The 15,765-nt window shown below is 39.6% G+C and overlaps 1 protein-coding gene across 2 annotated transcripts in view; it reads left to right on the top strand.

Moving 5' to 3' along the window:
- Positions 1–15,765, top strand: part of LOC143132827 (dual specificity protein kinase CLK4-like) — a 125,743-nt gene that overhangs the window by 12,612 nt on the left and 97,366 nt on the right. The window contains exon 5 of one of the 2 annotated variants that reach the window (XM_076292635.1): positions 6,130–6,246. The exons of the other annotated variant lie outside the window; for it this stretch is intronic. Coding sequence (XP_076148750.1) covers positions 6,130–6,246 — 117 coding nt within the window. The remainder of the gene's footprint in view (positions 1–6,129; positions 6,247–15,765) is intronic. 2 annotated transcript variants of the gene reach the window in all.

The raw sequence follows: 15,765 nt of genomic DNA, 5'->3' as shown, positions 1-15,765 counted from the left end.
CCTTGCACTATTTTCCCCCATGATCATATTGTTTCAATTATCCAAAAGCCTCGAAGGATGCCTCCCCCCCGTCAGTGCTCATGCTCCACCCCCACCCGCTGGCACCGACCCTGGCAGAGGTTTGTATTGGGATGTCTAACATGAGGGGTCAGCATATCTAATCTGTTGACTGATTATGGAAGGAGTCTCTTGCGTTCAGATGTTTTTCCAAGTAGGGAAGGGATAGACAAAAAAGGCTTTTTTAGAAAGAAGTATTTTGTAGTATTTTGAAAATACAAAAATACAGTATTTTATTTTGATACATTTTTTGGCTGCTGTATTTTGTAGTTTATTTTGATACATTTTTAAGGTGGGTATTTGGTATTTTATTTGGAAATACATTTTGATGTATTTGTGCCCATCCCTGCTTTAGGATTAGTGAGTCTGGCCATGCGAGCACTCTCACGTCCTGTTACCTGCTGATCCAGTAATATATTCACCTTTAGCTTCGTCTCTGGTCAAAACGTGTGTCATATTCATAGCATGTAAGCCTTGTCTGCATTAGATTGCAATCTATACCTGGCATTAACAAACACGAATGCGCTCGCTCTATGCGTAAAGCCACTAAATTATGTGAAAGGCTAGGCAATCAAGGACATGGGTAGATGGAAGAGAAATCAAAAATAATAAATAAAAAGTTCTATTGAGATGTGCAAAAGTTGGAGAAAGTCAGATATGTGTGTGTGTGTGTGTGTGTGTGTGTGTGTGTGTGTGTGTGTGTGTTTTGACGTGTGATGAAATAAGAAAATAATAAAAGGTCTATAGCATAGGGTGAGGGATGTAAAAGTGCTAAAAGTCTTGTAGGTGTGTGTGTGTGTGTGGGGGGGGGGGGGGGGGGGGGGGTCATGAGTGCTGAGGAGTGAATGAGTGCAAAGTCAGGATAGTGTGAGTTCAGAGTTGGGAAATGTTTGAGAGTGCTGAAGAGTGAATGTGTGCAAAGTCAGTATAGTGTGAGTTCAGAGTTCGGATGGCCTGGGGATAAAAACTTCTCCTGAGTCTCTCAGTTCTGGCTTTGTGACTACATAGGCGTCTTCTTGATTTCAGTGGTAGGAATAATCCATTGTTAGGATGAGAAGAGTCCTTCAGAATCTTTTGGGCTCTTAGGAGTACTCTTCTGGAATAGATATCTTTTAACAGTCACAACTGACACCTCAGTGCTCCCAATACAATCATCCCGCCCCATTTTGGATGTCTATGGATGTTACCAAATATAGTGTTTTTCTCCATAAATGACAAGGAGAAAGAAAAATAATTGTGTGAATCACCTTCACAGCTATACATGCCCAGTTGTAGGGTCTGGACTGCTTGCTTTTGGTGCTTACTGTACCCATTACAAAAAATAACTGCAGTTTTATCAGTACAGTGAAGTACAGTTCAGTTATACAGTAGGCTATAGTGCAGTAGCCTATTTTCATGTCCATAATACTGCATTTCTGCAGTAAAGTACAGTACTATGCAGTTTTTCCATGTCCAAAGTGCATTTCCTCCTTAAGAACTTCAAATATTTCCTCCAAAACTGTGGTTTTGATACACAGTTTGACACTTGAAGTAATGCAGTTTTTTGTTGTTTTTGGCTGGCTGAGGCTGACTGTTCTTCACCTGTGTCTGTAGGCTACTTGCCAAAGACATAGGCCACTGAACTGGCTCCCCCTGATTCCCTTCAATAGTTTTAAACAATTATTTTAATACTTCATATAGGCCTAATTTACGATGTGCATCTATTGTCCAGTATATGCAGCAGAAAATCAAAGTCAATACTTTATGAAACTTTCCATTTTGCATAAGTTCAGTTAGGCTATCTAAACCAACTAAAGCTTGACTGAAATATTGTAAAACTATTTACTTCTTTTAAAAATGTCTAGGAAGAGTGAAATCACCAATTATTTTTGACAGGTCCTGTGTTTCTGCTGAAAACCTGTTAGATTTATCCCGAGCTGCACGTTATTAACGCATTTAAGGATGCGGTTATTTTTTTTTTTTAAATGTAGCTAGTCGCCCGCATTCAAAACATGGAATATGCAATTACATTTCACAACTTTGTGAAGTATTGTGACTGGGAAAGGCTGGCAAGCAAGCCACAGACAGATCAGGGGATTCGCTGACCTGTTAGGTAGGCCTAGGCTAGGACAGCAACACGCGCTGGAGAAATATACTGTATGTTGACATCAAACCATGGAACGAACTCGAAAGTTTACCCGACTGTTCCCGCTGTTCATTCTCGTGTTTGAAGTTTCTTCTTCCGTTGTTCATGCTCTGAATGGTAATTTGGTTTCATGATCATCTTAATGTATGAGACACTGTCGCTATAACTGTATACATGTCTGTCACTAGCTTGACTCAAGGGGAGACGGGGGAGGGGGCCTTCATTAACTTGCGGGGCCCTACACAACTTGCGTAGTGTGCATATAGGGAGAACCGGCCGTGGGTTAAACGCAAACTGCATTTTGTTGTCTTTGTACTTGTACCCTGCACAATGACAATAAAGTTGAATCTAATATAATCTAGGAGACTTCATTTCACTTGCCTGTTTGATGTAATTCTGTTTATAACGTGTTGAAACTAATGAGTGATGGACTGTTTTAATTGAATTATTGTATTAAGTGACACTGTATCATCATTGGCTGATAAAGGGGGTATATGTAAGGATGTGGGTTAGGTTATAGCCAAGCATTCATTCACTTGAGCACACTGAAGAAGATGCTACGCCAAAACGCGTTTGTGCAATAAACACCTTCATATGCAAAGTGTGGCCTTTTTTCTCCTTTCTCATCATTTATAGGGTTGGCCTAGCCCTCTAAAAGACAAATAAGAGACTGAGTGAAGCCTGCTTCTATACAATTATTTGTGATGTAAATGTGCCATGGAAGTGTAACACTTTGTATCCAATAAATAGAGTGATATTAGTATATTATTACACTATCGGCTCCAGCTATTACATTATTAAAGGATTTCTTATTTTACCAAGACAATAATGTATTATTATTGTACATAGATATGTTATTCACTGTTGGCAAGCTATTACATTATAGACTTTATTACGTTAAAAACGGCCAATATTATTACCGTATTTTCCGGACTATAAGTCGCACTTTTTTTCATAGTTTGGCTGGTCCTGCGACTTATAGTCAGGTGCGACTTATATATGAAAAAAATTATATAATTGAACATGTTTTTAAATGTTAATTTATATTAACTGACATGAACCCTACATGAAACATTATCGTCTACAGCCTTGAGAGAGCGCTCTCAAATGCACAAGTCGTGAAACACACGTGCATAGGCCTACTTAAATCCTCAAATTACTGCCGGGATTCTATTTATAGCTGGGCCTCAGATTCGGACAAATAAAAGCCAGTATAATTTTGTTTAAATTTAACTCATAAAATAGCTCTTCTTAATAATGTATATTGTTGGTTGGTTTAATATTGTTGCCAACTAAGTCATTGTCCTACACCATGAGTCTCCAACACATTGCTCTCAAGCTACCAGTAGCACGCAGCCCCAGGTTAACCTACATTTAAACACAATTGTTGCTGCCAGGCATCAGCCTACGAATTTTATAAAAAAGTAAATCATGCATAATTAAAAAAATAACTAAATTTAGACCTCTTTGGCTATACGGAATAAGGTTTCCCTTGCAGCACAGCACACGTTCCATGAATGAATGAATGAAAGCGGATGCCTTATCTCGCAATAAGCAGATGGACATCCCGACACTCTAACCCTACCGGTGCAAGAAATGAAGCCCTATAGCTGACTCGAATAGGCTACAAGCCATGGTCCAAATAAAGGTGCTGTGCTTTGCCCAGCCATAAATTCAGGATTCACGATAGTCTGTCCCCTAAACATTCCTCACCCGTTATCTGGACATGCACGAAAACATTTGAAAACAAAACTCACTGCCATGTAATATTTGATCGCTGTTTTGCTACTAATTATCTTTCATGTGAATACGCACAGAAAGTGAAAGTAGGCCTACTATGCGCTCCGTGTCTGTAGCTGTCTGTTCACGTCCGCAATCGATTATAACGTTCCTCAAATGGAGAACACATCCATGTTCTCTCGCGTTATATTATAGGCTGTCATGCTTCTGTGTTTGCGGTTCCTGATCGCTAAACGTTTGTTTTCCTTTCCTGTCGATAGCGGTTGATGTAGAAGCACGTAATAGGCTATAATAATTTGACTTTAGCGGTGACAAATCCTGCTGAGAGAGAGAGAGAGCAAAGAGAGAGAGGCACCCCCAAAGTGGTCCTGCGCGCGCGCGTGTGTGTGTGTCTCTGCATGGGGTTCAATTGAAGTCAGAGTTGGTCCGCTTTCAGGCCGCTCCATTATTAGACTAACGTCAGACAGCGCTGTAAAATGTGTGGGAATTTCTCGCATTATGATGGCTAGCGTTGCGGGACTTTTATTAGTATGCTCAATACTTAGTAATAATTTATGCGCAATCCTGCGCTGAAATTTAGGCCCTGGTTTTAAATGCGCATCTTTTTTTCTCTCGCTCTCTTGGCGAGCATTTGTTCTGCTGCCAGCTTGTGCCAATACGCTATATCGTCCAAAATGCTTGATTGCATTGCATTCTCCACATTTTTAGCTAAAATTTCATGTACCACATCAGCATTTTTGTTCAGTGAATCTTTTGTAAATTGCTTTACAATAGCGTCGGGCACTTGTCAGCAGCCTTCGGCTTGCCTCTTGCCACTATTCACTCCTTCGTCTTCAAGATTCCCTGTAGAATTCTCAATATTTTTGGCCTCAATGTGTTTAGTTACATAGTCTGTCTGTTCTTAGTCTTGGATTTTGTGAAATAAATTTCTAAATATCACCTGCTTGCTGCAGCTTCGGTCTGCACGTCCTTTTAAAACCGCATATTTTTCTCTCTCGAGCATTTAATCTGCTGCCGGCTTATCTCTCCACATCGTCCAAAATGCTTGATTGCATTGCATTCTCCAAATTTTTAGCTAAATTTCCATGTACCATATAAGCATTTTTGTTCAGTGAATCTTTTGTAAATTGCTTTACAATTACCGTCGGGCCTATATGCCTATTGCCTTGCTTGCCTCAGCTTCGGGCACGTCCTTTTAAAACCGTCTTTTTCTCTATCGTGAGCATTTAATCTGCTGCCAGCTTGTGACTCCACATCGCCCAAAATGCTTGATTGCATTGCATTCTCCACATTTTTAGCAAAATTTGCATGTATCATATCAGCATTTTTGTTCAGTGAATCTTTTGTAAATTGCTTTACAATTACTGTCGGGCCTATAGGCCTATCGCCTGGCTTGCTTCAGTCACGTCTAAAACTGCATCTTTTTCTCTCTTGTGAGCATTTAATCTGCTGCCAGCCTGTGACTCCACATCGCCCAAAATGCTTGATTGCATTGTATTCTCCACATTTTAGATACATTTTGGTGTACCACATGGTATTTTCTTTCAGTGAATCTTTTGCTTTGCAATGACCTTCCTGCCCTCCTCTTGGCTGCCTTCACTCCTTCATCTTCATTAACATTAATCTTTTTGGCCTCAATAATCCAGTTACATAGTCTCTGTTTTTGGTTTTGGATTTTGTGAAATACATTTCTAAATAAATGCGACTTATATATGTTTTTTTCCTGTTCATGATGCATTTTTTGACTAATGCGACTTATACTCAGGAGCGACTTATAGTCCGGAAAATAAGTATGTTATTTGCAATTATTACGTTATTGGTTGCTACATGGGCCTTTGCATTTCTTTGTATATATTGTTTTAATAATTAATGGAAAACAATTAGAAATGATTTTCTTACAAGAACAAAGACATTTCCAGGTGACTCCACAAAGCACTGAATAGGAATTTGGAGAGAAATGAGAGACATGCTATGGTCTTTCCTTGTCTTTGTATAGTTTTAATTAACTTCACATTAGCAATGTGAAGAATTCAGACAGAAGTTTTCTGAGTGAGTTTCAAATTTCTCTGAACTGAGTTTAAAAATACTCTGGATTTTTTTTTTATTCTCAGTGAGTGAATAATTCTTATTTTCAAATAGGGTTCTATTAATAATGTAATTATTTTTTCATTGAACGATAAATGTCATCTGTATCTTCCTGTTGAAAGTGACTGTGTCCATGTGGCCATGAAGATTGTAAAAAACATTGATAGTTACCGCGATGTTGCCATGTCTGAGGTGGCAATATTGAAGAAGATGAATACCCTGGATTCCGACAGTCACTAGTAAGTCTGTTTGTAGCCACATCCATCTTGAATAATTTGACAAACAATCCTTGAAATAGAGTGAATCAAGAATGTACATTAAGCTGTGTCTTTCACAAAACCCCTGTTAAAGCATTTTAGCATTCTTGTATATAGTGATTCTTGAGATTAGAGACAAAACAGGTTTCAATTTTCTAAAAGAAAGTTTTGAAGATTTTCCAAAACTATTAACACATCTTTGTTAAATGTAGTTTTGGCTACCTAACCATGTTTTGGTACAACCTCCCAGTTGTACATTATTTTAATAAATGACATGTTTGCTGGACCCGCACTCGATTTTTGTCAACACCATCAGACAAAGACTCAAATTATTTTTTTAATAACTTATCACAAATAGTTTGACTTTTTTTTTCAGTCTCTTGGTTCCCTTAATAATGCACACAGATTTTGAAATTAATTATATCGCATTTTTAAAGTCAAACAAGTCAGTGTTTAATGCAAAAACAATGTGAAGTCCATCCTACGGAGTTGACAAGGTTATCAACGGAGAAACATTTTACATTTTTCAAAATGACTACAGGCGACTCACATGTTCCTCTTCAATGAAATCCATCACCTTGGCAGATATACAGTGTCTATAAAAAATATTCATCCCCTTGGATATTTCCCCCTTTTACCACTTTTATAAATTAAATCTTGATCAATTTCATTTGTCCCCTTTTACAATAATGTACAGAATTTCCTTGAATTTCCCCTGGGATCAATAAAGTATCTATCTATCTATCTATCTATCTATCTAGAAAAAAACTCTTTAATGTCAAAGTGAAAGCAGATTTAAACAAATTCTGATGGCGTTGACACAAATCCTAATGGTGTTGACAGGCGCGGATCAATGCATAGGCTAGATGTGGCTGCAGCCTAGGGGCCCCATATGTGCCAGACTGCCAGGGTTCAAATTTCTGTATGTAGGCTAGTTCATAACTGCTGTGGCATTTGTTGTCGATTATTATAAACTGTCTGCTGGTGTAACAAATCGCAGGCTATGACTTTTGTTTGATGTTGGTTGTTGCTGTAAGGAAGTTGTCTGCCCGGATGTCTTGTCTGTGAGTATTTGGTGGTTCAATTGCTGCATTTTAGGATGCTGCCTGATGCAAGTAGGCCAGTTGTTACTGTAAGGACGTTGTCTTATGTGTGAGTAGGCCTAGTTGGTGGTTCAATTGCTGGTCTGTAAAGATGCTGCCTGGTGTGAGTAGGCCTGTTTGGTGTTCAGCTGTTGCTGTACCAACATTGCAGTGATGTTGTATGAGTATCTGGTGGTTCAGTTGTATGTTGTCTTATATAGGCCATTTTGTGGGAGGGGGCCCTCACAGAAAATGTAGCCTAGGGGCCCATGACCACCTTAATCCGCCCCTGGGTGTTGACACAAATTATGATGGTGTTGATAGTGTTAGGAAAGTTCACTTTCTACGTGAACTAGTTCATAGTTCAGTTCATACATTTTAAAATGAACTAGTTCAGTTCATAGTTCATAATTCAAAAATTTGAACTAGTTCACAGTTCCAAAAATGAACTAGTTCATAGTTCTTTTTTTCCATATGTTGCTGCGAGCTATTATTTTTCAAAATTATAGCAGACAGCAATTATTTTACCAGGGTTTACATTAGCATTGAGGGGACAGCATTTCCCCATTGTTGCTTTAACTAGATGTACCGCAGAGCGGTACAAAATATGACCGCCGCCCAGTCCAGCACATTTTTTCCACAAAAAGAAATCACGCTGAAAGGCCTACTGTATATGATTCTGTCTCACTAAATTGCATTATCCACACTCAATTCTCACTGGTATCTGCTAGACAACAAGTACCAAAACATGATTAGTTCATAGATTTCACATGTAAAATTCATTTTATACAACCCCACCTCCATCTTGCCTGTTCATAATTCTGAGAAATTCTTGATTGTTTGTGTTATGTTTATGTTATGTGTGTGGGTGTGTGTGTGTGTGAGTGTGTGTGTGTGTGTGTGTGTGTGTGTGTGTGTGTGTGTGTGTGTGTGTGTGCGTGCTTGTGTGTGTGCCTGCGTATGTGCCTGTGCATGCGAAAAAAAAAAGAAAAAAATCTGACTAAACCTATATACCTTCGCTGCGCGGCGGTCATAATTATGATTATGATTAGTCAGATTTTTTTTTTTTCGCATGTCCAAATTTCCGTCAAGGATTCCCGGGACACTGAAAGACCGGGGTAGACGAAACTTGGTGGGCATGTAACCCCACATGGATAGCATGGAACCATCGTTTTTCGTTTTGATCTGTAGCCCCCCCGCTGGACTGCACCCCCCGAAAGGAGGGTAGGGTAGATATTAAAGCAACACCAAAGAGTTTTTTGTACCTTAAAATAATGTTTCCAAAATCGTTTCAGTGGTTCATCAACTCGTAACAGGGTTATTACAGAACATTTTTCACAAATGTTGCATTTAGCTCATTTCGGTGTTGACACACTATGGTTGTGACATGCCAGGTGTTAATAGATGGATATTAAATACACAAGATATGAAAAACTTACCAGAGCTAGAAAGGTATCATGACATGAGGAAGAACTAGGAAGTGCTAAAGGGCTCCTGTGTGTTTTAGCTGCCCACAATTATTCCTGATTTTTTTCATTATAAATAAAAGTCTGACTGTGTTGACTCCGGACAGAAGTTCAATTGACACAAAAGTACAGAGAATCAAGTCCAGTTGGAGTGCTACCAGGAACTTAGTCAAAACTTTGTAAAGGTGGTGCTCTTTGGTGACAGGCTTAGTTCATTTTAGAAAAGTTGTAGAATACCAAGGAACTCATCTTCTTTGTAGTTAAAATGCCTTTATTTTAATGGGCACAACATAATTAAAACACTTCGACGCGTTTCGGCATGAAGCCTTCGTCAGGAAGTGAGCAGTCTCTTGTGTGGCATACTGAAATAAAGGACATCAATTCCATGAGTGTTCTCAGGTGTGTGGGTGGGACCAATTAGCTAATGGCAAACCCCTCATTTACAAAGGTAAACCCACAGAGAAACAGAAAAACAAACAGGTATTAATGGTGGTCAGCAGGGGGCGTCATTCCCACAAAAGTACATTTAAAACATATACAATTTCTAACTTTTGATACTGATGAAATTATTTACTTAACTATACATTATAATCATTATGATACATTTTACTAGCCTGGCGGGCCATCCTATATCATTGAAATGTATAGTCTGGAATCGAATCATTCACCTGCTTAATCCGGGGCTGGCAGAGAATTGTCTTTCAAACTGCCTAGGCATGCAATAGGCCAGCGCTACGACCATATCCGTATCCGGTCGGCAAAACGGCAAATACATCCTTCTTCGAAAGGAATGACTTAAGTGCATTGTGTTGCTCTACTTTCAAAGAAAAGCACAAGTCCAACTCCTCCAAAGTTGACGCCAACGCCGATTCAAACAACCGCTCTTCGTTCGCCATAGCCACCTTCCTTGTTGTTCACCGTCGCAGGACTGTCGTTATCCTGTTAAGCCCGCCTTAAGACTCTCTAACAAAATAGAGCGCTGTGATTGGATGAGGTCCACGGCGTCAGCCAATCGAAATTCCTATGGTTCGATACTAGACGTACAGGCTGAGCAAATTAATTTGCTGCCGCTAGGGTGCGTCTAGATTTAACATTTTACATTAAGGTATGTAGAAATGAGGAAATCTGCTTCCAGGCTACATTCTAAGTATAAGTATAAAGTATATACTCTTTTGATCCCGTGAGGGAAATTTGGTCTCTGTATTTATCCCAATCCATGAATTAGTTAAACACACTCAGCACACAGTGAACACATCGTGAGGTGAAGCACACACTAATCCCGACACAGTGAGCTGCCTGTTACAGCTGTGCTCGGGGAGCAGTGAGGGGTTAGGTGCCTTGCTCAAGGGCACTTTACTGGTCGGGGTTTGAACTGGCAACCCTCCGGTTACAAGTCCGAAACGCTAACCACTAGGCCACGGCTGCCCCGTATTCTATATTATTTAGAACAAAAACTATTTATAAGGGAACATGAAATCATGCCTTATTGTGCAACCCTTGTCCTGTTTAAGATTTTGAGTAGTTTTTTCAAATTAATATTGTTCATATTTGTATCCCAAAACCTTGTTTTATCTGGCAGACATGTTTTGTCCCTAATCTCAAGAATCACTAGATGATTTCTCAATTCACAAGGCAAAGAAATGTGCCTCAAAGAAGACCTTAAAGAGAATAAAGAATCAGATTCAGCTCTCGGCTCCCTGTACGGGTAAACTGAGTAAAAAGAGGTACTAATATGCAAGCAGCAATGAGGGGGCCAAGCAGCCAAGCCTTTATACTCCTGTGTATTTGTGACCTGAAGTAAGTCGTGCTTGCATATGTGCAGATGGTATGTAGCCACAAGCACAGGTCTGTACATGCTATGACCAACTTTTGATTCTTTGATATGAAAAGGAACTTCATTATTTTAGGGTGCTATTAGAATTTCAGCCCAAAGTTGTTGACTCTGCACTGTCAGGTGTAGTTTGGAGTGGGTAAGACTGTCTTTAGTGGCAGGCTAGCACATACCGTTGACCTGCGCTAGCCTAGCACCTGCGAACTCTGCAATTAGAAGGACTGGATGAAACGTGTTGAAAACGGTCTCCACTGATAAATATCACACTTGCTTACTTGGAAATGAGGTCTTATGTCCAAAATCCTGAACCACCCCTTTAAGTTTATCGAACTACGTCAAGAAATAAAAGGCAATTGTCTATTGTATGTATATCTTATCACTCGGTTACAAGACAGACAGAAGAAACAATGAATTCTTAAGTAAATATGGCAGATTCAAAAAGGAAATTGTAGCTGACTACGCCACCTGGTTGAGTATGGTTACCCCTAGGACACTATTACCAATTCACCAACTCAAGTAATTGGCAACACAGGTTCGTTACACATAGGGCAGAGACATGAATGATGCAATACATATGTTTATTTAGTAGCAAAAGGACAAATGCATAATTAATTTAATAAAACACAGCGATGGACAAGCTCTCCCGTTAAAGTGGAAGGGAGGCCGGGGGTATGGCGAGGACGTGGCCCTAAAAGATGGAGATGTCCAATTGACTATTTAATTAATCTCTATTAATACCGTAGACAGGACTGACAGCTGATCACTGGCAGGAGGCAGAAAAAGAGAGAGAGAGAAAATATCTTGCACACACTCTCACACACACACAACTCACACTGCAACCAGGTGACGACACTGCAACGTCAGACACACCACGTGGAAGTAGGGAGGCTAGTGAGGAAGACCACCACCCGGAGACTGCGAACCACCAGTGTAGGCCAACTATTACTGTCGAGGAGGGAGAGAGAGATATATGCATATAAGGGTGGAGTTGCCACCCAATAGATAATGAATTATTAATTAGCTCTGATATAAAGAGGGTACTTAGCTTGTGGCACAATGCTAGGAGAGGCCCAGAGCCCTGCTATAAGGACCACGTTGGTTGAGACCCCAGGCGTCCTCCACCACTACAGGGTAGCAGAAGTTAGGCACATAGGACCATATGCACACACAACCACAAACACACACACACACACAAAATATGGAGTAATACAAAAGAAAAGAAAGCAACACTCAGATGATACAAAACTCTCACTCTCAGCAGTACATAGCAATCATCGTAACAAAGCAAGCTGTAGACAAAGCAAGCTGTAGATAAGCAGCAAGCGTGAGGTAAACAACCAAGCCCCAGCAACCAAAGCTAGCAGCCCACGCTAGAATGACCAGAGTATGGAGAGATGAATCAATTGATTAACCAAGTCACAAAAACAAGACAAAACGGACAAGACAAAACAGCAGCCCCTTGTGAGAGCGGACACTCACCTGGTGGCCAATCTTGTCTTTGCCGGTGAAACATGCAGTCTCTATAAATGTAAACGTTACAGTTACTCTATGTAAATTACTATTGAATACATCAACTATGGCAGTGCTTGCGTATACGTACCAGCTCACAAAGTGCAGCTATCTTAGCAGTAGAGTAAGCCAAAGGATGGACCAGAGGTCATAACCACCACCTAAATACAGACAAACCGGCAGATAAACAACTATGCATTAACTAGCCATAGTGCTATGATTCATGGCTCATGACAAATGTGACTTCAACGCACCTGGAGTTCTGAAAGTGCAAACGCACTGAGGATAGAGACAGGGCAACGGACTACTGCATCCTTGATAATGGCAGAACAGTAGTGCTTCAGAAGAATGTCAAGACTGGGACTCTCAAATCCACACAGTTTACATTGCATTCCAAACCTAGCCTAGAAATCTAGACGCGTCCCTAGCGGCTAGTCTAGCAACTCTCCGTTGACTTGTGAGCTCTAGAAATCGAAACTAAATCTGGGATTGAAATCGTGTATAGAGTTGTTTGTTGGGCTTAACATAATGATTGATGGCAGAGTTGCAACGGTTTGGCTTGAATTCCCTGCTACTTGAAAACAAATATCCTATTGCGTCCTATTGCGTGCAGAGGGAATTTGAAAGACAACTGATTATCCCGACCCTCGGACTGAGCACTGCGAACGGTGAGTGCCCAGACCCTACATTATAATGTGGGTCTGGCTCGCCAGGCTATTCCAAACCTGCAAACAGACACAAAAAATACAGTTAAAATGTATTACATTCAATAATCCTGAAATAAGATAAAACACAAATTCAATAACCAAACACATCTTTGCAAAAAAAAAAAAAAAACTCTTACTGCAAGTCTGTGTAAAGTAACTTGTGAATGAAGGTGAATGAAAATGCAGTCCTAGTATGTCCTGCTTACTATGCAATGGAATAATAAAATTAGAATGTAAGCATCTTTTGTAAAGTTTAGCCCTGTCTTTCTGGGACTGCTGCAAAATAGTCCTCTATATGATCATAACACACTTACAGTGAAAGTACTGTTTGATTTGTAAGATAAATAATAACTTTCCTTGCTGGAGATTAGATGTTTGACTTGCTAAAATTACTGACACAACTTTTTGCAAACCTTCCTAATGTTAAATGTTGCTATAGAAATCACAACCTCAAGAAATACATTCATTTAACATCTCGAATATTTTTGTAGGCCTACACGAAGTAAACACTTCATATACCGAATAACATCGCTATGTTTCTAGAAAATTCTGAAATACAATGCTATCATTAGTTAGTTGACGTTAGCGTTAACGTAACGTCATGCCTCCCGCCACTTTAAGGTCACTATACTAAGATTTATTTAGCAACGTCGTTAAGGTAAACCAAACGTACACACGTTGTTACCAATGTCAATTAGTTCATTCTAAGAAGACTTTTCACACCGAAATTACTAAAATGCTTATATTTTCATTTGGTAGTGAGCTAAATGGGAAGCAAAGACTGCAAGCTTGGCTAATATCTAATGGCAAATGTTAGCAAGCTTGAAGCATTTGACGCGAAGCTCCGGTTAGGAAAATCTAATTTATTCTCTAACTACAACTTTACATAGCAATAGTTTCTGTTCAAACTATCCAATATAAGGTCACATCAGTGGACAAAGTGCAAAAGTAGTGGTGTCTCTTACCTTTATGCTTAACCAACAGCCAATATTAGTAGCAGCACTGAAATTCAGCAGCCATTTCCATCCTTTGATTCGAGAGGGAGAAGATTTGCGCATGCGGAATGTCATCTGTGTCAACGAAAACTGAAGAACGCAATTCAACACAACTTACTTTCCCATTTCTCTTGAACATCAGATGAAGAAAAATAATTAAACCCATGTTTAGAAGTGAACTTTATATTTGTTCATTCAACATTGCATCCTGATTTCAGTTTACAATTCTCAAGTTCTGTTTTTTACAGTGTGTAGAAACTTGCTCCAATTTCAAAACCGTATTACTCAGGAACACTTTATTGTACAGAGGTACATGCTTTATATCCTTGTGTTCAGTAAAGTCTGCTGTATATTTTGATATATCCATGTGTTGAGTGAAGAGTTTGTGACATATTCCACCAAGAGTAATGGGTGTGCAGAGATGTGTGTAGAATGTAAATATGATAAAATTTCATGTAAATTCAATGTTATTATTAGGGCTGTAACGATATGCATATCGAAACCGAAATCGACACTCATATCCACAAACCTGTGCTTCCCATAGCGCTTACGCGGCCGCATAAGCAACACACATCTCCTGCTGACTCTCTCGCTCTCCCTCTCTCATGCACGCTCTATGGACGGCATGCATGGACATTTCATCCAAATAAAACATTCACAATCGCGAAAGCAAGTACGCATAGAAGACGGCTAGCTAAATTCCTATTAATTCCGGTTAGCATCATTAGCATGCTGCACACATTTGTTTAAAACTCTTGCATTCAAGTTGACTGATCATCTCAATACCAATATTTTCCAATATTAAGACTCAAAAAGACCTGTCCCAAGGAGAAAAAGTATTACCTTGAAACTTAAAGGTTTATTCCAGGAATATGGGAGTTTTTCCTTGCCACTGTAGCCATACAGCATGCTTTTAGGGGGTTAAGGCTGTCAGTTTTCCGGTCATTGTGTTCCTTAAACGTCTGTATATAAATTCATATAATCACAACAATTACTAAGGACATGACCGCTGTATTTCTGAAGTATTTCTGATATTGTTTGGTATGTTAATATGTTGCTGGTTGGATCATAAATGGCCACAGCAACGAAGAGGAATTACTGAAGAACTTGTAGGAAATTATTGGTATACTGTGGGGGCCCGCAACAAGGGCTTGCGGTTTGTAGGGTTATGTAGCCATTTGTTAGCAAAGCCTATATACTACCGCAACAACTTGCTGCATTAGACTAAAACATTTATTATTGTTATTACTATTTTCTTCTCTATTATTGTGTTAAATGTTTGAAATGTAAAGCACTTTGAGCTGCATTCTGTGTATTAATAATAATATTGTTATTTGTATTATTATATTATTACATTACATTACATTTGGCTGACGCATTTTTAGCCAAAGCGACTAACAACATGGTGAACAGTTTAAGTTTTAAAGCAATTCTCTCAACAATTTTAGGACAATTTAAAAACGGTAGAGTACAGTAAGAATAAGTGCATCAGTGAGTGCTGTTTTTAAACAGTTGAGTGTCAGTTCAAGACGGGTGGTAAGTGCTAGGATCAGCAAGACTTGTTGTAAGTGGTGCTATGAGAGGAGATGTTCTCTAAAGAGCTGGGTCTTCAGGAGTTTTTTGAAGATGGAGAGGGATGTCCCTGCCCTTGTAGGAACTGGCAGTGTGTTCCACCAACGAGGAACAACAGATGAGAAAAGTTTGGATTGGCCTGAGCGTACCGGTGATAAGAGCTAGACGTCGTTCGTCTGAGGAGCGCAACGGTCTGGAGGTAGCGTATGTCTGTATGACGGCATTCAAGTAGGTGGGAGCAGAGCCGGAGACTACTTTGTAGGCAAGCTTTAGAGCCTTAAATTTGATGTGGGCCGCCATAGGTAGCCAGTGTAGCTGGATGAGCAGTGGGGTAACATG

The sequence above is a fragment of the Alosa pseudoharengus genome, unplaced genomic scaffold, assembly GCF_046254945.1.
Source record: "Alosa pseudoharengus isolate Yale_2024_CS ecotype anadromous, Long Island Sound unplaced genomic scaffold, YU_APseudo_1.1 YU_APseudo_1.1_scf_19, whole genome shotgun sequence".
Taxonomy (NCBI): domain Eukaryota; kingdom Metazoa; phylum Chordata; class Actinopteri; order Clupeiformes; family Clupeidae; genus Alosa; species Alosa pseudoharengus.
The sequence above is the reverse complement of the archived record's forward strand: the minus strand, read 5'-3'. Positions and strand labels throughout refer to the sequence as shown.